The sequence below is a fragment of the Canis lupus genome, chromosome 1 (assembly GCF_011100685.1).
Source record: "Canis lupus familiaris isolate Mischka breed German Shepherd chromosome 1, alternate assembly UU_Cfam_GSD_1.0, whole genome shotgun sequence".
Taxonomy (NCBI): domain Eukaryota; kingdom Metazoa; phylum Chordata; class Mammalia; order Carnivora; family Canidae; genus Canis; species Canis lupus.
The window spans coordinates 112015239-112038137 of NC_049222.1; the positions used below are offsets into that span (position 1 = coordinate 112015239).

General features: G+C 38.5%; 1 protein-coding gene across 1 annotated transcript; it reads right to left on the bottom strand.

The window, feature by feature from the left end:
* Nucleotides 1-1750: 1750 nt before the first annotated feature.
* ZNF283 (zinc finger protein 283) lies at nucleotides 1751-22455 on the bottom strand. The gene is made up of 5 exons (XM_038528663.1): nucleotides 22323-22455; nucleotides 21595-21722; nucleotides 16255-16342; nucleotides 14297-14423; nucleotides 1751-6609 (listed from the first exon to the last, which is right to left on the bottom strand). The coding sequence occupies exons 3-5, from the start codon at nucleotides 16261-16263 to the stop codon at nucleotides 4910-4912; spliced, it is 1836 nt and encodes a 611-aa protein (XP_038384591.1). The 5' UTR covers nucleotides 16264-16342; nucleotides 21595-21722; nucleotides 22323-22455; the 3' UTR covers nucleotides 1751-4909.
* Nucleotides 22456-22899: the final 444 nt, after the last annotated feature.

A 22899-nucleotide genomic window follows, 5' to 3' on the forward strand; every position in this document is an offset into this window, starting at 1 on the left:
CAGAAAATGATCTCGCCTACTCTTTCCCTGAATATTGTCACACCTGTATATGATGTCTTGAAATCTGTCAGCCATCTTCGTACCCCAGCCAACACTGAGGAATACATAGCAAAAAAAAAAAAAAAAGAAGAGAATTTGAGTCTCTAAATATTTAATTTTTCTGATGAATCAAAAATCTCTGGAACCTCCTTTCTCCCGTTATATGACTCAATATACTTCCTTATTGCTTTGGCTAGTTTGCTATTTCAGTTTTTGCTGAGTATATCCTAACTACATCAAATAACTAAGGGTCATGGTTCCTACTGGGAGCTACAGATGCAGAGATAAAACTGATTTCATCACAGCCATCAACCAGCTCATGTCTGGTGGGAGATGAACACACACACACACACACACACAGAGTCACTGTGTAGGTGTTAAATGCTTACAAGTTTTACAGATGCTTTGTGAAACCAGAGATACCCAATACATCCAGTATCAGGAGGAAGAAATAGATATTGCAAAAATATCTAAATAGCTAATAAATAATCAGAAAAATGGAAATGTAAAACAAGGTATCTACCAGAGTGGCAAATATTTTTTTAAAGCTGATGATGCTAAATATTGTCAAGGATATAGAAAAGCAGAACATTCATACACTGTTGGTGGGAGTGCCAGGTATTTTTGGAAACCTATTTAGAAAAATTAAACTTTTTTTTAAAATTTTTATTTATTTATGATAGTCACACAGAGAGAGAGAGAGAGAGGCAGAGACACAGGCAGAGGGAGAAGCAGGCTCCATGCACCGGGAGCCCGACGTGGGATTCGATCCCGGGTCTCCAGGATCATGCCCTGGGCCAAAGGCAGGCGCTAAACCGCTGCGCCACCCAGGGATCCCATTAGAAAAATTAAACTTACTAAAGTTGAACACAGGTATACCACCCATGACCAAATCCAAGCAACTCCACTTCCAGTATTTGGAGAAAGACCTGCACGAGTATGGTCATAGCAGTCTCATAAGGAGCTCTGATTTCCCAACATAGTATTCCCAAGAACACATAATGAAGGATTTTCAATGAGGGGCTATGTCAGAATATTCCCTTTTATGTGTATCTTGGCTGGTACTACAGGGCTGGGCTGCAAAGGCTCCTTAAAATAATTATGCTAGGCACTCTGAATTAGTTGTATCCAAAGTAGAATTTTAAAGACAAGAAAATCAACAGATGCAACTAGAAAAGTGACGAAAGATCTCCAATTCAAAACAGGCCAATATAGACATATAGTTTTAAAGGTTCAATACAAAAACACAAAAATACCTCAAAAATAAAATTTTTATATAATTTCATTCATGAGATGTAAAAATTCTAAATAGTAGCAAATGAAATCTAGCAGTGCATCAGAATACATACATATACCAATAATTAACCTGGGTATATATCCAGAAATGGAAGAAAAAATCCAACAACCTGTCAACATAAATTATCATATTAACAAATTAAATACTATACAATTGCAGGAAGAGATCATAAAATGACATTTTATAACTCAGGAGCCCTTTCAACTTAGATACAACAAAGATTTACTCATGAATAAAACAAAACATTAGAAGGTAATCATTTGAGAGCATGATGCTAAGTGCCATTCCATCATAACTAACAAGCAGACTTAGTGATTGAAATGTCCAACTTTATGGTCTCCTAGTTATGGCAGCATTTCCCAATGCAGTTTCATATCCCTAAGATGGAAATAGGTAATGGAAATCAGTATTTCCTTTTTTTTTTTTTTTTTTTTTTTTTTTGGAAATCAGTATTTCCATGATAAAGTTTGAGATACACTGGTACCACAAAGTTAAACAATTTTATTCGCTAGAACATTCTTTATTTTTCTGATAAGTTGACAAGGTGCTTTTGATTTTCCTTGAGAGGGGATTTTGTAGGTTCTGCTTCATAAGCTTCTTTAACCAGAAAATCCCACTGTTTCTCAAGCACTATTCAGTACTGGTAACTTTCAAGACATAATTTCAGAAGTTCTGGGACAATTTTAGTTGTATAAGTTGCTTCTGTGTATTGATTTAGGGTTTGTCATTTTTCTAGCTTCTTACTTTGGTATGACAGGGACCATGTAGGATACTGGGGGAACAAGGCATAGTTCTGGTCCTCCATCTGACCAGATGTATCTTGGTTTCCTCCAAACACATTAAAAGGTATTTTCCACTCAATAGAGCTTCAGGCACATTCTACAACCTCTGATACACAATTTAATTATCATTCTTTTTTTGAACAATCTATAATCATTTCAGTTTTCTCTTTAATTCAGAACTTATACATATGATAGGACTACATTCTCAAAAATAGTTGAAAGGTTCATCAACCTTAACTAGCTAATGGAGAGCTCTAGCAGTCACTGTCTTAATCAAATGACCAAATTTAGCAATAGCAAGAAAACTGGGTATTATGTGTTCTTGGTGTGTTGCAATATGAAATGTGTATCACCAACTATAGTGTATTCTGGCCAAAAATGTTTAAGCTTCTGACTCTAACTTGCCTTTATGATAGATACAAAGGATAGACATACAAATTAAATCTCACCTTGAGGGAAGAAACAAATCTAGAATGCATGGCATTCTATAAAACAGCTTTCCTTAAGAGTTAAGTCTTTTCAAGATTAAAATCTAGAGACATGATAACCAATGCAATGCATGAATATAGAAAAATGCTGGCTAGAAAATAAATAGCATAGGATACCTTGGGAGTACTGGGACATAGGAAGTGAATGTGAAAGAATATTACAGAATTACAGATAATTTTCTTGTGAGATCATGGTACTTAAGGCTGTTCTAATTCTTAAAAGATGCATGCTAATATATTCAAGAATGAAGTATCACTTCTACATCATAAGATGAAAGTATGTGGGTGTACATACACATCATACATACAGTTTCAGAGAGAAAGCAAGTATGACCAAATGTTAATAGAGTATATGAATGTTTATTACACTGTTCTTTAAATTTCTGAGTCTGAAATTTGTCATAATAAAATTTGGGGAAAGAATTCCAACTGGACAACTTTTTGTTTCTTTTCAATTTGTAATTTATCTCAAAATGTGAGCAGAGAATTTTAATCACTAGCTACTTCTCTGCTTGAATTCATTACAGGCAAATTGCTTCACACCTTTACCTAGTTTTTCAATAGGTGTATTCCCAACATCTTACCACTTACTAAATCCACATTTCTTTTCAGCCTTCATTTTTTTTTATGCAGCTTAAAGTATAAACTTTGAATTAAAATCCTCTCAAAAAAATCCTCTCAAGTTTTTTTGTTTTCTATATTTTACCCATAATGAACTACCTAAATTCAAATGGATGAATGGTTATAGAAGCTTTCCTAAATTCATTACACCAATGAGAAATGGATGAGTGGTTATGGAAGCTTTTCCCAATTCATTACACCAAAGAGCATTCTCTTCATAAGAATTTACTAGTAGTAATACTAAGGCTGAGAATAATAAGAACAGCAGCAAACATGTATTGACTATAGGCTACATTTGAGATACTCTTCCAAGGATCTGATGCATACTAAATCCATGCAATCTCTGCAACAGTTACCATCACCAACATTTTAAAGAAGATGCCCAGAGGAGATAAGCATTTTCCCCAACATCCCATGAGTAGTAAAGAGGTGGAAATGGTGAGGATAGTAAGTACGGTTTGTGCCATATAAGAGAGATTCCCTGTATTTGATACCTTGATAAGGTTATTCTCTAGAATAAATTTGCTTAAGTTTAACAAAAATTGAATAGTGTTGGAAGGCTTCTATACCTCCAAAAATGAACACATTTGTTATAAATTATGCTTTTACAGACATAACAAAGTTGTAACTCATGTTAGTCAAATCTTCCTATAGTGTGAATATTCTGCTATTCTAATCAGAAAAGTAACAAATGAAGTATTTCTTATTCTAAATAAATTATATTGTGACTTGTCCCATGTTTTTAAAATCGTGATTGTTGTCTCTCAAATTATTTCTGGGAAAGGGTAAACTTTTTAACTTCAAATCATTCATGAGTGAATTGGTACTTTTACAAAATACAGTAATAATGTTATGACAATATGAAATTGCTGTAAGTTTCCAACATATACTCTTATTTTTCACATCCATCTCATGATGGACTGTTAACAATTTTGTGGACTGGCACTAGTCCCTAAACAATAGTTTTAGTAGTATTTATATAAAGGCCTTCCTACATCTCAGGTTTTTTTTTTTTAAGATTTTATGTATTCATTCATCAGAGGCACAGAGAGAGGCAGAGACATAGGCAGAGGAAGAAGCAGGCTCCCTGCAGGGAGCCTGATGCAGGACTCAATCCCAGGACCCTGGGATCACGACCTGAGCCAAAGGAAGACACTCAAACAGTGAGCCACCCAGGCGCCCTATATCCCAGTTTAAAGGGCTACTCATTTGGATGCATTCTATGATGTACCCTAAGATATTTATCACATCTGTGAGCCTTCCCACATTCCTTACATTCAGTTTCACAGCAGTATGAGTTCTCTAATGTGCACAGCGAAAACTGAATTGGGTTTAGGTTCTTCCTATATTCCTTAAAGTGTTTCTAGCAAGTATAAATTCCCCAATGTTTACCAGACTTCTGCGCCATGAATAAAGATCTTCACACATTACTTATATTTAAATGGTTTCACGTCAGTATAAACCAATATTCAATAAGATTATATAAAATTATAAAGGCTTTTTCATATTCCTTATATTCAAAGTGTTTCTCACTAGTATGAATTTTCTAATATCAAGTAAATTGTCCACACACAGGTAAGGCTTTTGCACATTCCCTACATTCATAGCTTTCTCAAGATTAAGATTCACCTCATGACAAGTTGTCCGTACATGTAAAAAAATGTTCTTTTATATCTCTTCAATCATAAAGTATCACCAGTATCAACTGTCTCATTTGAGTAAGTTGTCCATATAAAGGCTTCCTCGCAACCTTTATATTCATAAGGTTTATCATTACTATGAGTTCTCTTGTGTTGAACAAGGTCTGAGCCATTAACAAAGGTCTTCCCAAATTCCGTACAATAAGGGTTTTTACCAGTGTGAAATCTCTGATGAACACTAAGTTGATAGCCACTACCAAAGGCCTTCCCACATTCTTTACGTTCATAAGATTTCCCATCAGTATGGATTCTCTCATGTTTAACAAGGCTTGAACCCCAACTAAAGGCCTTCCCACATTCTTTACATTTAAAAGGTTTCTCACCAGTATGGATTTTCTGATGTTGAGAGAGGTGATAGCCACGACTGAAGGCCTTCCCACATTCTTTACATTCGTAGGGTTTCTCACCAGTATGGATTCTCTCATGTTGAACAAGACTTGAGCCACAATTAAAGGTCTTCCCACATTCCTTACATTCATAGGGTTTCTCTCCAGTATGAAATATCTGATGTCGAGTAAGTTGATAGCCACTACCAAAGGCCTTCCCACATTCTTTACATTCATAAGATTTCTCACCACTATGGACTCTCTCATGTTTAACAAGGCTTGAACCCCAACTAAAGGCCTTCCCACATTCTTTACATTCAAAAGGTTTCTCACCAGTATGGATTTTCTGATGTTGAGTGAGGTGATAGCCACGACTGAAGGCCTTCCCACATTCTTTACATTCGTAAGGTTTCTCACCAGTATGGATTCTCTCATGTTGAACAAGACTTGAGCCACAATTAAAGGTCTTTCCACATTCCTTACATTCATAAGGTTTCTTGCCAGTATGAAATATCTGATGTCGAGTAAGTTGATAGCCCCAACAAAAAGCCTTTCCACATACTTTACATTCATAAGGCTTCTTACCAGTATGGATCTTCTGATGCTGAGTGAGTTGATAGCCACGACTGAAGGCCTTCCCACATTCTTTACATTTATAAGGCTTCTCACCTGTATGAATTATCTCATGTTTAGCAAGGCTTGAACCCCAAAAAAAGGCCTTCCCACATTCCTTACATTTGTATGATTTCACACCAATATGAATTTTCTGATGTTGAGTGAGGTGATAGCCACGACTGAAGGCCTTCCCACATTCTTTACATTCATAGGGTTTCTCGCCAGTATGGATTCTTTCATGTTTAACAAGACTAGATCCCCAACTAAAGGTCTTCCCACATTCCTTACATTCATAGGGTTTCTCACCAGTATGAAATCTCTGATGCACAGTGAGTTGATAGGCACTAAAAAAGTCTTTCCCACATTCTTTACATTCAAAATGTTTTTCAGCCGTATGAGTTCTCTCATGTTGAACAAGTTTTGAGCCATGACTACAAGCCTTCCCACATTCCTTACAAACATAACGTTTCTCTCTATTATGAATTCTTTGATGTGCACTAAAAGATTTAATTTTTCTGTAAGTGGGCATTTTTCCATAGCTAATTATCATTTGACCAAAGTATCCCTCTTGATGTTCCTGTAGTCCCTCAAATCTGCTTTTGCACTTAGAGTTATTTTTGAAAATGGATGCCTCAAGGCCAAGAGTTTTACTTCTTTCCTTCACCTCCCATTGGGAAAAATTTATTTCAAAAATGTCTTTTTCTGAATTTGTATTTTTGGTCTCATATGTTGACTCCAAATCTGGAAAAACAAAACAAGAAAACCACATATTTTATTTCCTTTACTGGGTGGCGGGGTGGGAGCGGGGGGGGGGGACCCTTAATAGTAGAAATACAAAACAAATGGGAAATAATACCCATAAGTGGGCTGGGAGACTTAGTGAACTCACTGCTAAGTATATCACATCTCTACCCTGTTGAACAACAATCTCAGCTTTGACTTTTCAGCTTTTATGATCTTAATATTCTGATCTGATAGTTTTCTGGAGATTCCACAAAGATCATTTTAACAAGTTCCTCATCTTCCCATGTGAATGACCTCCTAAACCAAATGTGCCCTTCTTCAATCAAGCCCTTATGTGTCCAGGTGTAGTTCAGCTAAACTTTTAATGACTGTGTAGGCTGGCATGATAAACTAGAATCTAGAATATCCCCAAACTCAAAAACAAAACCAGGCACACCTAAAACTATTATTATAAGTCAACTATACTTAAAAAACAAAACATTAAGCTACATAATGCTCCTTCACAGAAATTTTTCTGAGAAATTGGTGTTGGGCTAGAAAGCAGACAAAATTCTGCAAACCAAGCAGTTACTAAGTTCCAAGGCTCTACTGGAAATGAAACATATGAAACAAAACTAACTAAAACTGTAACACAATCTCTGCTTAGCTCAAATCCTGATACAATCAAAGAGAGAGATGCGTCAATGATCACGTGGGAAGTTTATGGCAAAGAAAGATTTTTAAATCTAATTTGAAACCAGAAATAAAGTGAAACTAATGAAAGCTATGACCAGTCCCAGCTCAGCTCCATGCTCTGTGGGATCTGAGTTATCAGCTCCTCACCCTAAATAACTCAGAAAGGAGCATATACTTCTAGGGGCAGGGAACCATCCATTCTTTAGTATTCTTCAAAATGTGTAGCACACAATAAAAAATTATGAGGTAGTTGAGGAAAGGGCAAAGTACAACATATAATAACATCCCCCCCCCCCCAAAAAAAAAAAACAGAAAAGAGACAAGGAATAGATGACACAAATATTAGAATCAGCAGGCAAGACCATTCAATTAAATTTTATAGATTCTGGAAGAAAAGATGGACAGTGAACAGATGGGAAATTTCAGCAAAGAAATGGAAACTCTAAAACTGTAAAACTATAAAACTGAAGCACAGAGAGAAAAAAGAAGGGGGCAAAAAGAGAACAGTGTCAGATCTGTGCAACAATATCAAACAATCCATCAGGGAACAGCATTCCAGAAAGAGGACAAAACCAAGTAAGTACTTGAAAAGATTGTTGAAATGTTCTCAAAATGTATAAAATGTATGAATGAAATCAACCTACTTTGAGCAGGATAAATACAAAGAAAAGCAACAACTGAGAACAGAAGCAAACAGTTGAAAACTGAAGATAAAGTACAATTGTAAAAAGATGCAAGCAGGAGCATTACAGTTAGAGTAACAACTATGAATTATGACTGACTTCACATCTGTAACAATAGAAGCTACAAGACAATATCCTTTTTTTTTTTTAAGATTTATTTATTTTTTTGACACAGAGAGCACACAGGCAACAGGAGCAAGAGAGGGAGAAGCAGGCTTCTACTGAGCAGGGAGCCTGATGTGAAGTTCGATCCCAGGACTCTGAGATCATGACCCAAGCCAAGGCAGATGCTTAACCAACTGAGCCACCCAGGCACCCCTGGAATGGAACCTTTAATGGCTGAAAGAAGAAAGCTTTCAACCTAGAGTTTTATATAAAGCAAAAAATATTCTTCAAAATGAAGGGGAGAGATTTCCAGTCCCAGTTATAAAAAAAAAATCTGGTATTAGACTTAACTCTCATATTGCAAACAACCAAAAGCTATAAAATAGGATACTAGACACAGGGCTGAGAAGCTTTTAGAGAAGATTATAAAACCTTCATATTGACCCTTTATGGCTGGCTGTATCCTTCAAAACAAGGTACAGTAAAATGCTCTCTAAATAGAGTATAATGGTCTCACTGGTCAAAAGACACTGGGATCTGAGTTTAGGGATGCTAAGGCAGCTGGAATTTGCAATTCAAGGTTTAATAATAAAGGAGCATTCAACACAATCCCAGAAGTCTATGCAGGGATTACCCCCCTCGGATCTGTAACATAATATTAATTTATGTATCCATATGGTGCCTCTCCACAAGGCGGTTGGAGTGCTAACACAGCCCAAGTGGAAAGAGGCATCCATCTGAGGCCTCACAAAGACCATATATTGAAAGACTCATCATCTGGGACAGTAGTTTTCAAAATTACTTGCCTCAGAATCCCTTATATTCTTAAAAATTATTGGTGAATTCTTTGCTTGTTCATGTATAAGTGTACTTGTCTAATGTGATTTTATAATATTTTAGTTGATTTACTAAAGAGTAGGGAAGTACTGTGGATGTGTTTGTGGGGAGTAATTTTAGTCATGACCAGTTGGTCCCAGACAAACCGCAGTAAGTGCTGTTTAACTTAACAGTATCTTATTGTTTTATATACATCAACATTTGGGTATAAGGATTATGTATGCACTCAAAAGGAAGCCAAGATATTTAAACTGACCAACCCAATGTTACAACTACTCTAAGATGGTCAAATACAAACTAAAAGAAATGCACTTTTGTACAGTTTAACATCAACAAATAGTTCAGTAATGTTGAATTTAGTTCAACCAATCTGAATTGCCATGCAAGAATTTGTATTACAATTACTTGGTAAGTAAGGCTTAACAATGTTAGTAAATGAATATAGGTTTAACTTCTTTTTAAATGTTAAAAAAATTGTTGAGGACTCAAAGAGCTTTTGTTTGTGTGATTTATACTTTTTGATATTTACCATATTAGAAATTAAAACTGAGAAATTGGGATCCCTGGGTGGTGCAGCAGTTTAGCGCCTGCCTTTGGCCCAGGGCACAATCCTGGAGACCCGGGATCGAATCCCATGTCAGGCTCCCGGTGCATGGAGCCTGCTTCTCCCTCTGCCTATGTCTCTGCCTCTCTCTCTCTCTCTCTCTCTCTGTGTGACTATCATAAATAAATTTTAAAAAAATAAAAAATAAATAAAACTGAGAAATTAAAGATATTAATTCACTTGAAAATAATAAACCATTGCCTGTTAATGCAAATAATAAACTTGTGAAAATTATATTTTCCAAAACAACAAAGATTTTGGAAGTTCCCCAAAAAGTTAAAAATAGCACTACCGTATGACCCAGCAATTGCACTACTAGGTATTTATCCAAAGAAAACAAACATAGCGATTTGAAGGGGCACATGGACCCCAATGTTTATAGCAGCAATGTCCACAACAGCCAAAATATGTAAAGAGCCTAGATATCCATTGACATATGAATGAATAAAGAATGTGTGTGTGTGTGTGTGTGTGTGTGTGTGTGTATGTGTAAGAAATGGAACATTACTCAGCCATCAAAAAGAATGAAATCTTGGGATGCCTGGGTAGCTCAGCAGTTGAGTGGTTGCCTTTGGCCCAAGGTGTGATCCCGGGATCTGGGATCAAGTCATGCATCGGGCTCCTTGCAGGGAGCCTGCTTTTCCCTCAGCCTATGTCTCTGCCTCTCTCTCTCTCTCTGTGTCTCTCATGAATAAATAAATAAAATCTTAAAAAAAAAAATGAATGAAATCTTGCCATGCTTGCAATGACATGGATGGAACTAGAGAGTATTATGCTAAGTGAAATAGAGAAGAACAAATATCATATGATTTCACTCATGTGTGGAATTTAAGATACAAAAAAATAAACATAGGGGAAGGGAAGGAAAAATAAAAACAGAGGGAGGCACCCATAAGAGATGCTTAAAGGAAATAAAAGGGTTGCTGGAGGGGAGGTGGGTGTCATCTCATGGTTTTTAAAATACAGATGTAAATGTGTGTGTACAAATGTATGTATATAAGTATATTCCCTATCTCTGACCACTCAGAGACCTGGGAGCGGCCAGCCATCTCCCAGAAGCAATGAGTAACCCTAATACACAGATTTTGGCTTCTACCATTCTCCACAAGAAGGAACCAGAGCACCTTGAAGAAATGGTTGACATTACGACTGTAGCAGGGAAGTAGAAGATGAGCCTGACACAACATGTTTTTTTTTTTTTTTTTAAGATTTTATTCATTTGTGAGAGACACAGAGAGAGAGAGAGAGAGAGAGAGAGAGATGCAGAGACACAGGCAGAGGGAGAAGCAGGCTCCATGCAGAGAGCCCAACGTGGGACTCTATCCTGGGTCTCCAGAATCATGCCCTGGGCAGGAGGCGGGCTAAACCGCTGAGTCACCTGGGCTGCCCCCACAACATGTTTTTGTGTCAGAAAATAAGGAGATGCTCCATCAGTGATAGAGACATGCCAAAGGACATAGAAGCCTCATTAGAGGGTTCTCACAGATCAAATCTGGGACAAGTTCAAATATTTTTAACTTCAAAATGAATAACAAAAAGAACAGATTACAACCCACCAACTAAAGATCCAATATATGAATACATTGAAAATTTGAAGAGGACCATATTTAAAAGTCTCCAAGTCTTCTTCACAAAATACACATTAAAGGAAAAATTATTAATTTTACAGGGAGGAAGCCAGCAGACACTAACCTAATCAAGTGCTCTAAGTATTATCAGTAATGACAAACCATTTGTATTACCTGACAGAATGTAAGAACACAGCATCCATTTTGTGATCCTGCTGCCACAGATGCATAAATCTAAATCTAATCATAAAGAAAAGTACAAACACAAACTGAAGGACACTCTACAAAATAACTGGCCTATAGTCTTCAAAAACCAGCAGGAATGCAGATTAAGGAAGGATGTATGGACTGTTTCAGAATGAAAGGCTACATAATCAAACCCCTAAAACAAAAACAACAAAACTGTATTATCAGGCCCTCGCCTATCTCACCAACCTAATTTCTTTACTCTCCTTTACTAACTTTGCCCTGGCCTTAAAATTCCTCCGACAGTTTCTTTGCAAACACAGAGCCTTTGCATTTACTGTTCACTGTGACTGATATATTCCTCCCCCAGATATTCATATAATTTGATCCCAGTCTTCCTTCATGTTTTCAAGAAAGCTTTCCCTGACTATCTTATCGAAATTAGCCCTGTCAATTTCTATCATTTTCTATTCTCTTGTGATCTTTACCTCCCTGACCACCATGTTTCATTACATAACATTATTTACCTATTTATTTACTTATATTTGGTTTCTCCCTGACTACATAAAACTCTATTTGAGAATGGGCAAGTTATCAATCTTATTCATGACTGTATTGGTAGTGCCCAGTTCAATGCCTAGCTAGGAGAAAGCAGTCAAAATATTTGCAGAACTTACGAGTGAATGCATTCATTCATACACATGCAGAAATGCAAAAGGGCTAGAAAGCAGCTGATCAAACATATAAGTAGAATGGTTGCACCAGAAACAAAAAGAGAATGCCTTCCTTGCTGAAATGGGAGGGAAATATGAGAAGAAAAACAAAGAGTAAGAAATGAGATCAAATGGAAGTTCGTTTGGTAGCCCAAAGTGGGATCTCAATTTCTTTCCTCCACAGGCCTTGGTCCTTTGTAGGGAGCTTTCCAAACACTATCCCAGCTATTCTCTTCCTCCTGTGTGACCCATGAGGTTGGTTCCCTGCAATGATAGTTCCTTCCTGCCTTTGACTTCCTGGGTTCCAACTTCTTGGCCCTCCCCTCACAACCATCCAGGACTCTTGTCCTTGCTCCCATAATGTCACATCCAATGAGAAATGGGAGTGTCTGCTTACAAGAAAAGAAATGCTAAATGGTATAGACCTTTTTTTAATGATGAGATCAAAACATGTTAAATTTGCAGTAAAAACTAAAAATCATATTGATAAAGACTTCACAGAACAGAAGGATGACAGAAATGAAAAACATGAGATCACATCAGTAGGAAAATGATCTTGTTTCAGATTCATTCAGGCTCCATCTCTCTGGAGCAAACAGAAAGCAGGTGGTTCAGAACACAGACTCATGAGCCAGACTTCCTTACAGACTCAATTGCTGCTACTTCCTCCCACTAGCTGCGTGACCCACACTGTAGGTGTTTCTGTATTCTCATCTATAGAAAGGGAATAAAAACATTACCTGCCTCATGGGGATGTTGTGAAAGTTAAAATGCTAAAGTATTTGTTCTGCTTAGAACAGAGCCTGGTTTATAGTAAGCACAGTGTAAAGTATGATTATTATTATAGTTACTACTGTTATTTTGCTAACAGGAAAAGAAGTTTCATGAGATATTTTTAGGATTTAATTCAGTGTCGAATTTAACCGTAAAATGCAAAGTTCACAGATTGCAACTTTCAACCACAACTATGTTGAAAGGAATGTGTTCACTTATTATGAAATAAATCTGCTTAGCCAATCCTCCTCTCTATAAAGTAGAAGGCTCTTTTGAAAGTCCGAGTACATCAGGACCCTGTTTCTAACTATACTCCTTGCATGTGGGTCAAAAAAATAACAATGAGCAGTGCTTCTTCAATGTGTATAAAATCACCTGTACCCACCATTTGCTTTGATGTGGATGGAACTGGAGGATATTATGCTGAGTGAGATAGGTCAATCGGAGAAGGACAAGCATTATATGGTCTCATTTATTTGGGGAACATAGAAATTAATGAAAGGGAATAAAGGGAAAGGAGAGAAAATGAGTGAAAATATCAATGAGGGTGACTAAATATGAGAGACACCTAACTCTGGGAAACGAACAAGGGGTGGTGGAGGGGGAGGTGGTCGGGGGGTTTGGATGACTGGGTGATGGGCACTGATGGGGGCACTTGGCGGGATGAGCACTGGGTGTTATGCTATATGTTGGCAAATTGAACTCCAAAAAAAAAAAAAAAAATCACCTGGGGATCCTGTATAAATTCAGATTCTGTTCAGCAGGTCTAGGTAAGACCTAACAGGCCCCAGAAGAAGCTGATGTTAGGTATATAATACATACCAATAAAAAAAGCTGGGACGCCTGAGTGGCTCAGCAGTTGAGCATCTGCCTTTGGCTCAGGGCATGATCCTGGGTCTGGGGATTGAGTCCCACATCAGGCTCCCTGTGAGGAGCCTACTTTCTCCCTCTGTCTATGTCTTTGCTCCTCTCTCTGTGTCTCTCAGGAATAAATAAAATCTTAAAAAAAAAAAAAAAAAGCTAAAACCCCACATAAACCAAAGCTTCTAATCACTGAGAACACAATCCACATTCCTTCCTCAAACCAACAAAACTGCCTATCATCTGGGCCTTGATCTCCTTCACTAACTCCTTGGTATCCTCTCCTTCGCTCACTCTGCTCTGGTCTTCCTATGGTTCCTCAAACAAAATAATCACACCTTGAGTAGCAAGGACACAGATCATCTATAGACATGCTAAAGTTAAATACAGTATGACTCCTGGTTTCTTTGACAATGGTTATGAATTAATACCCCATCATGCAAATCCAGCTCCTTGGTAACAAAGAAGAGAGGCCACTGCAGGAAAAACCAAAGGAAAGTGTGAAGGTATGAGAAGAGGAAGGAACTCAATGAACCCATTTCTAACCCAACAAATATCAAAACATCCCTTTGGGAGAAGATATTCACTTGGTTTCTTTAAGACAGCCTTATAATTCCCATAGCAAAAGCCGATGGTGCAGAGAAAAGATTCTACAGTATTTCAGGCAGGTGACCTTACCCAATGAGACCAAGTTACTATAGTTCTCCAACATCACATCCACGTACAAGTCCCTCTGAGCAGGGTCCAGGCACTCCCACTCCTCCTGAGAGAAGTCGATGGCCACATCCCTGAAAGTCACCAAGCCCTAAAACCAAAAACCCATATATTACTTGTGAAATTGAAGAGATTTAAGAATTTAAGAAAATATTTCCAAGAGGGGACAAAAAGGATTGTGAAGGATAAACTGCAAGAAGAGGAAAATATAACAATCAAGCAGGTTGGAAGCCTATGATATATAGAGGTAGGGAAAAGTAAAGAAATTAATATGACCGGGATCCCTGGGTGGCGCAGCGGTTTAGCGCCTGCCTTTGGCCCAGGGCGCGATCCTGGAGACCCGGGATCGAGTCCCACATCAGGCTCCCAGTGCATGGAGCCTGCTTCTCCCTCTGCCTGTGTCTCTGCCTCTCTCTCTCTCTCTCTCTCTCTCTCTCAAAAAAAAAAAAAAAAAAGAAATTAATATGACCAAAGCAAAGTATCTGCATATTCTAGAAAAATCCTGTTACAGCAGAAAAACTTCTTGGATATTGTGAAATAACTAGACCTGTCTGATAATATATAAAATAATCCCGGTTTCTCTTCCATTTAATAAAAATAGCGTGTGTTGAAGAGGGGTGAGGTGAATATGTATACATACACACAACCCGCTATGTGCCTGCTTCGCAAATTCTTTATTAACATGAACTGCTCTTTAGTTTTTCCCTTTAAGGAATACAGAAAACAAATAAGAAAACTCTTTTTTCTAAATGTACTATGAAATCAATATTTTAGAAAATTTCCATTAAATTAAGGATAATTGTTAAGCCTCAAGTAAATCACTGTTAGATTATATCGTAAGCCTTTTTTCTTATATTGATGAATACATAAGATGTCTTTATTAGCTGCAGTTCAGTTCATCATATAGATGTGAGATTAATATCTCTACTATATTTATACATTTAGGCTGAACAAAACTTCTAAAGATCTTAATTCTAGGAATCTCTCATCATCTAGTATTTAGAAATCTGGATCACCTTCTTGCTTACCATCAACCACCACTCACCCAACACCATCCTCATTCCCAAGTTGGAGGACACCAAAAGGGCACATCATATATGACACAGATGCCACGCAAGATCTGCGCATCCTGGTCAATAACCAAATGGACTCTGATGCCAGTGTTCATCAATTAGGGAACCACTTTCCCTGGAAAGAGCCTTGCAAAGCCTTACTGAAACTGAGGCCAAGACCAAGAAACCCCAAATTTCATCATCTCTCTGGGAAACTCAGATCTGTGAAGTGCCAAGTTTGCCTGTGTGGTCAAATGAGACCCTCATCACTAGGTAAATACCAAAGCTCTTTCAAAGAAGGGAAAGAAGAGAGCTCTTTCTCTGCTTTCAGAGAAGCAACTGAAAATGTTCTCTTGGGTGACCACCCGACTGTCTAAGGGCATTGTATCCTGACTGGCTTCCTTCTTAGATGCCTAGCAATCAGCACCTTAACCTGAAAAAGGAGTAACTGTTGTTTTCAAAATGTCTACAGTCTTCCCATTCTCTCTTTTCTCCTTCCCTTACAGAAATTCTGTTTGTGCTGATAGATGACATCAATCTGCTATTGGTTTTCCTTGTACACAAGTGAAAATGTGTTCATTGTTAACTGTATTTCTTTGAGTTATTCTTTGACGGAAGCTAAAGTATTTCCCTCAAAAGACTTCTATCCCTTCACTGCTTTTGATAGAAGACTGGCACACAGATGTTAGATAATGTGTACCATAAATATGATGACACCGATTGGGCTATTTGGCATTATCCTTTATTGGAATAGGAACTGAGAAGTAGGGTCAGGATTGGGGTTCTGTTCTGTAGAAAGCTTTAGGACAATTAAAGATTCATATGACCTAAAAACCACAATATTTCAAGGACAGAGAAATACCAACTTACATCAGTCATGGTTCTAGAATTGCAAGAACTAGTTAATAATCCATGGGGTTCCTCTATTGGTGAAGCAGAGAATCCAGAAAAGCCAGAGCTGGGGAGGGAAAAAAAAAAGCTTTAGACCGGGTGTGCTTAAATGATCCATCCCATCCTGACTTAAGCTAATATAAGCTTCCATCTCTTCCATTTCTGCTTCTACTCCACACCCCCACAAGCATTTGTGGTATCTAAACTCTCACCTAAAACCCAAATGTTCTTCAGTAGGAAGGGTTCTGGCAGTGCCTGCTTCTGGGGAATGCTGATATGGGCCAGAGGTTAGACTACTAAGGCCTGCCCAGACTGGATCTTCCTCCCACCATTCCCATCTCTCAGGACTAAGAAACAGCCACATGATCCAAGCCAGAACATCCTTCATGGGCTCAGGGCTGAAGATAGTCAAGACATAGGAGTGGACAGGATGTACAATTGCCTAAGCCCAAAAAGCTGATCTCTTAATGCACTCAGAACATCCATGCAGTGGAATGCTATAAAACCATGCTAAGTTGGGGAAAATAATCAAGATATATCATCAATAAAAAAATAGCTACAGAATGTACAGTATGATTATATTTATAAATTATATGTGTTTATCAATATAGAAAAGACCAATAATCAGATATCAATAGTGGAAAAAATGGCTTAGAAAGTTATACATCCATAGACAATAAAGTTTTTCTTTTTATTGTGGTCATAATACTCTTTTTGTTTAAGTACTCTGCACAGTTTTTGTAATCATGGCCATTCATTATACTACTATATAATTTCTAAATAGTTATGTCCTGCCTAGGAAAAAAGAAATGGCTGAAATTCCCCCAAGAAATGTCATGGATATATGGATGAGATTGCAACCTTGCTTCTCTTTACACCTTCTAACATATGGGCTTATTTTGTATCTGATATGTCTTTTTAGACAGGATACTCCCCTGATAACTGCTGAATCACCTGATCCTGTTAGTCTCACCTAGCAACTAGCATTAGTAGGATAAAAATCGTACAGTATAAAACTCAGAACAAATTCCATATGCCTCCACAAAGCTGGTCATGACCCAATAGTTCTGCCATAATTCCCTTCCAACAAGTTCCTAAGACAGGCAGCCTGATTGCTTATTGGACTCTGTTGCTGTTAGCCTTAGTTACTCCTATGTATATTATTTGGTCTTCCTTGTCTTAAAGGTAACAACCATGTTTCTCAATTATTTTATTACCTTCCAAGTACTATGTCAGGCTCTTAAATTTGGGGCAAATTTTTACCCAAAATTCCCTGATGGAAATGTATCCTTAAAACAGCTAGAGAAGGGATCCCTGGGTGGCGCAGCGGTTTGGCGCCTGCCTTTGGCCCAGGGCGCGATCCTGGAGACCCGGGATCGAATCCCACATCAGGCTCCCGGTGCATGGAGCCTGTCTCTCCCTCTGCCTATGTCTCTGCCTCTCTCCCTTTCTCTGTGACTATCATAAAAAAAAAAAAAAAAAAAAAAAAAAACAGCTAGAGAAGTATAAACATATACATGCAAATATTTATGCATGGGTGCACCTGAGTGGTGCAGTTGGTTAAATTATATGACTCTTTCTTTCAGCTCAGGTTGTGATCTCATGGTCCTGGGGTCGAGCCTTGTCTCAGGCTCTATACTCAGCAAGAGTATATCAAGAGTCTGCTTGAGTTCTCTCTCCCTCTCCCCCTGCCCCTCCTTCTCATGTGTTCTCTCTCTCTCTCTCAAATAAATAAATAAATCTTTAAAAAATAATCAACCAAAAATCATTTATGACAACAAAGAATTAGCAACTACATAACAGTAAGTAAATGGTTTGCTCGATTGTAACCTGCTATGTTCTCATTAGTCTGATGGTATCAGACCATATTAATTGATGAAGAAAAACACACATAATCAATTTCTTAGTGAGGTGGGCAGATTTGTAAAGGATACACAATGTGGGAAGTGTATCTGAAATTAAGATAAAGCTCTTGTGTTGGACTTTCAGGACGTGAATCCAGGCATGATGGTGACCAATTTCTCAACACTTCTATGTCCCTGCCCACAAAAGAAGAATAGGAACATCAACTACGACAGATGGCTGCACTGAAGATTATGTAAGAAAATCCACATAAAATATTGGTATACAATAGAGGTGCCAGGCTGGCTCAGTTGGAGAGGCATGTGACTTTTGATTTCAGGATTGTGAGTGTTTGAGCCCTACACTGGATGTAGAGATTACTTTAAAAAAATTTTTTTAAAGAGGTTCTCAGAAAGATATACAGGAGTTATCCTCTCCTCCCAGTAGCTGCAGATAGGACTCAGCATCATAAAGATGGCTTAGAAAATACAACCCAATTAGGTGTCAAGAACAGAACATTAACCAGAGGCTTGATCTTGTTCTATGCAAATTGGTGGTTTATCTGAATATTGATAACTATAACCTTCTTATTCTACCTTCTGATATTAGTATCTGTCCTTGGAAATTGTATTTGTAAATAGATTTTCACAAGACAGAATATACACATTGGAAATTATCACTATTTTCTATGGAAGTAACCTTTAAAATAATCTAATTCTGAATGTCTTTGTGGCTCTTATAATTCTTAAAATGGTGTTTCTATATTCTTAAAAGTTGTGAATACTTCAGATTTTTAAAAAAGAAATCACTGACACTTCTCTCTTCTTTCTATATATTCAAGATTAAAATAAACCCCACATCTGGATTGGACTTCTCCTTCAAAATAAGAGCTAGAGAGTCTTTAACTCAACTGTATCACCAATTACTGTTATCTTATTCTGCAGAAACAAAACCAGACACATAGGCTCACAGGGAAAAAAATTTAAACAGAAACACACCAAAATATTAAGAATGATTAACTCTAGAGAATGTATTTATTTTTTTTTAATTTTTATTTATGATAGTCACAGAGAGAGAGAGAGAGAGAGGCAGAGACATAGGCAGAGGGAGAAGCAGGCTCCATGCACCAGGAGCCCGACGTGGGATTCGATCCCAGGTCTCCAGGATCGCGCCCTGGGCCAAAGGCAGGTGCCAAACCGCTGCGCCACCCAGGGATCCCAACTCTAGAGAATGTAATTTTAACTTCCTTCTCTATATGTTTTCTGGATTGTTAAACTTTCTGCCACACTGCCAAACCGCTGCGCCACCCAGGGATCCCAACTCTAGAGAATGTAATTTTAACTTCCTTCTCTATATGTTTTCTGGATTGTTAAACTTTCTGCCACACACAATTAATTGAATATTAATTCAATAAGAAATATAAAGATATTTCCAAATGTAAAGAATTGAATAATAGGGAAGGAGCATATTTCAATCATGAAGAAAACTGAAAAAACAGATCCAACACTGAAAATCAGTGGGTCAGAAACAAAGTACAGCTACCAGCTGTTGAACATCCTATAGCTAATGGCTCAACACTACACTGAGACACTTTCACTATCAAGATTCCTCGGTAATGGACATCAATTATGTAAGTTACCTTCAAAGTCTGAGAAAGGAAATATATGTACATAAACAGAAAAATATCTGGTACAGAAAGGATGCTCAACAAGTGTAGCTACACCTCTCCACTTCTTCACTGAATAGTCCATTAAAAAAAATTTTTGGATATAATCCTTGAAATATGTCTTTCAAAACCTTCTCCTACTGAATGGGATTCTTTATATAACCCATAATATTCTTGAAGACTTTTGTTCATAACTACAACTATTACTTAATATTTTACTATTTTCATTTTTCCTTCTTTTGATTCATTATAAACTCAATTTTTATTAGGTACACATTATTCCATTACAGGATATACTGCAATTAACTGTTTCTCTATCACTGGACCCTAATTTTGTAAAAGCTCCATCCCAGCTATCAAATCTTTTTTTTTTTTTTTCCAGCTATTAAATCTTAATTCCAAACCAATGGAGTTAGATGTTTTCTGGGTCATGTACACTTGACAATCTCATGAAATTATAGACATTTTGCCCACTTAAAAAAATAAATTTACAGGGACAGCCAGGGTGGCTCAGTGGTTTAGCACCACCTTCAGCCCAGGGTGTGATCCTGGAGACCAAGGATCGAGTCCCACGTCGGGCTCCTTGCATGGAGCCTGCTTCTCCCTCTGCCTGTATCTCTGCCTCTCCCTCTTTATGTCTCTCATGAATAAATAAATAAAATCCTAAAATAAACAAATAAATAAATTTACAAATATTTACATAAATTATGCCTCAATTTCAAGGAGTCTGCAATCACCTGGCAGCTCATAAATGGAACAAGACTTCATGTTAAGATTCCCTATACTAGACCACTAGAGCATCTGGTCACTTTTAAACCTGCAAGCACCCATCACAATCATCTTTGTATTTCTCTTCAAATTTCAATCATAAAAAGCTGATGTGAAAATCAAGAATCACCACATAACAGCAAATCTTAATATTCACTAAGCCTGTATCATGGGGCAGACTCTATTCTAAGGAGCTTTAAATACTCTGACTCATTTTACAATCTCTATAACCCCCATTAGGTAGGCATTATTTTGTCTTAATTTTGTAGACGTGACACAGAGAACCTGAGTCACCTAAGCTCACACCACTAGTAACAGAGCCATGATTTGAATATAGATGCTCTGATCCAGAGCCTTACCCTTAACCATAACACAGTACCACTTCTATAACACTCACAAAATTGGACCTGAAATAACTCATGTTTAGCAATGTTTCAGATTATATATATTTTTTAAGATTTTATTTATTTATTTATTCATGAGAGACACACAGAGAGAGGCAAAGACATAGGCAGAGGGAGCAGGAGGCTCCCTGCAGGGAGCCTGATGAGGGACTTGATCCCAAAGGTAGATGCTTAACCACTGAGCCACCCAGGCGTCCGTTTCAGATTTCTACCTAAAGATTATCTGAAACTCTCTGTCCTTGTTGGTGCAAACTGCAAACCCTTATGCTCAAAGCCCAATCCCTAAAAGCCTTATCTAAATACCAATCTCCTCAAGTAATCATAGTCTAAAATAAAACTCTAACACTAATCTCTAGGAGGTGTTATTTCTACACCATCAGCATACTTAGAAAGGAGGAATGCACCAAAGGATTTAAATGATTTGCCCTTTGAACAGGTAGCTATTGAGAATAAGGACAATAAGGTGTCACTAAGAAAAGGGACGCAGCAGTGCCTGGGGGTGTGTGTGTGGGGGGTCACTGACCACAAGGAAAACCCAGGATGGACACTACCAGTGACACTGCAGGCCAGGGAAAGCAAATATTCTCATGATCTAAAAACAAACATAAGTGTGTGAATAAAGAAGAAACACAAACTCACCTTAACCTTAATTTCAAAATAATACAACAATTCTTCCTTCCTCCTCAGGGTCCTTCTTAGAAACCCGGCAGCGGCAGGGGGGAAAGAAGAATCATGAGACACCAGCATTTCTTGGAGCACAGACCTAACTAAAAAAATTTAAAAATTAAAAAAAATTAAAAAAAAAAAAAAAGAAAACCACAACGCCGTCTAGAGCCATGTCTGCCTTCAACCACACAAAACCAAATGGAATTGAAAGGAAGGCTGGAATCTATCTTTGCGTTGACAGCAATTGTTGGGGACAGAGGTCTGGTTGCAGTGCTTATGAAACACGTAGCTGGCTCCCAAGGAGCTCCTGGACGCGCCCTTGTGGGAATCTTACCTCTGGGACCTCCCCATCACGTCTTCCTCGCAGCATGTCACGAGGACACTTCCAGATGTGCACTGCTCATCCCAAGACGGGACCTATGCCTTCTGGCGTGAAACGTTCACTCTAGCGCTTAGTGTAGGACTCCTTCTCCTGCGGTCATTAAACTTTGGCAGGCCCGAAGAAAGTCTAGAGGGTACCAGCACACAGCCAAAGCACCCCGTCACCCCGTCACACATTCCCAGTCGCACACACCATCACGGAGGCACACGCCGGCCCTGCCACGCCATCTGTCACGCACCATCCTTCTCAGCCGCTCGCGCACACACAGGCTGGAGGCTCCGAACGCGACACGCCCTGTCCGCGACCCGGGCCTCCTCACCTCGGGCGCCTCCGGGGGGGGGTCACCCCTACGCTCGCTGCGGGTTCTAACCCGGCGCTGATTACTTCCTCCGAAGCGAGAAACTCACCGCGCAGAGCCCAAGCACCTTCAGGACGCCGGAAATGGCCCCACAGACTTATGGGAAATAAAAGCCGGAAAGTCTTCGGAGGCTGGGAACCTGGCCCTCCAAAGAGCTCTCCGCGGGCAAACTCGCCCCGCCCGGAAGAAAGACCTGTGCCCGGAGACTTCTGGGAAATGTAGTCCACGGCGGGCAAACCCCCAGCAGCTGGGATCCTGGACCCTCAGTAGGCGTGCGACTCCGCTACGTGTAGCAAAGGCGCTTTTGCCAAAATCAACCCGGAGTTCTAGCCTCTGCTGCAGGGAGCTGGTCCCGGCTCAGCGAGCGCCGCGGCTCAGTTGTCTTTTTTTTATATCTTTGACAAATGGTTGTGGTCTTTGATGAATGGTTCTCGAGGAAGGCTGAGGAACACATTCTGGACTCCAGAGAAGGTGAAGATGGGAAAGGTGACAGGAGTGTGACCGGGGATTTAGGCTTCGGTGCACGGGAACATCTCAA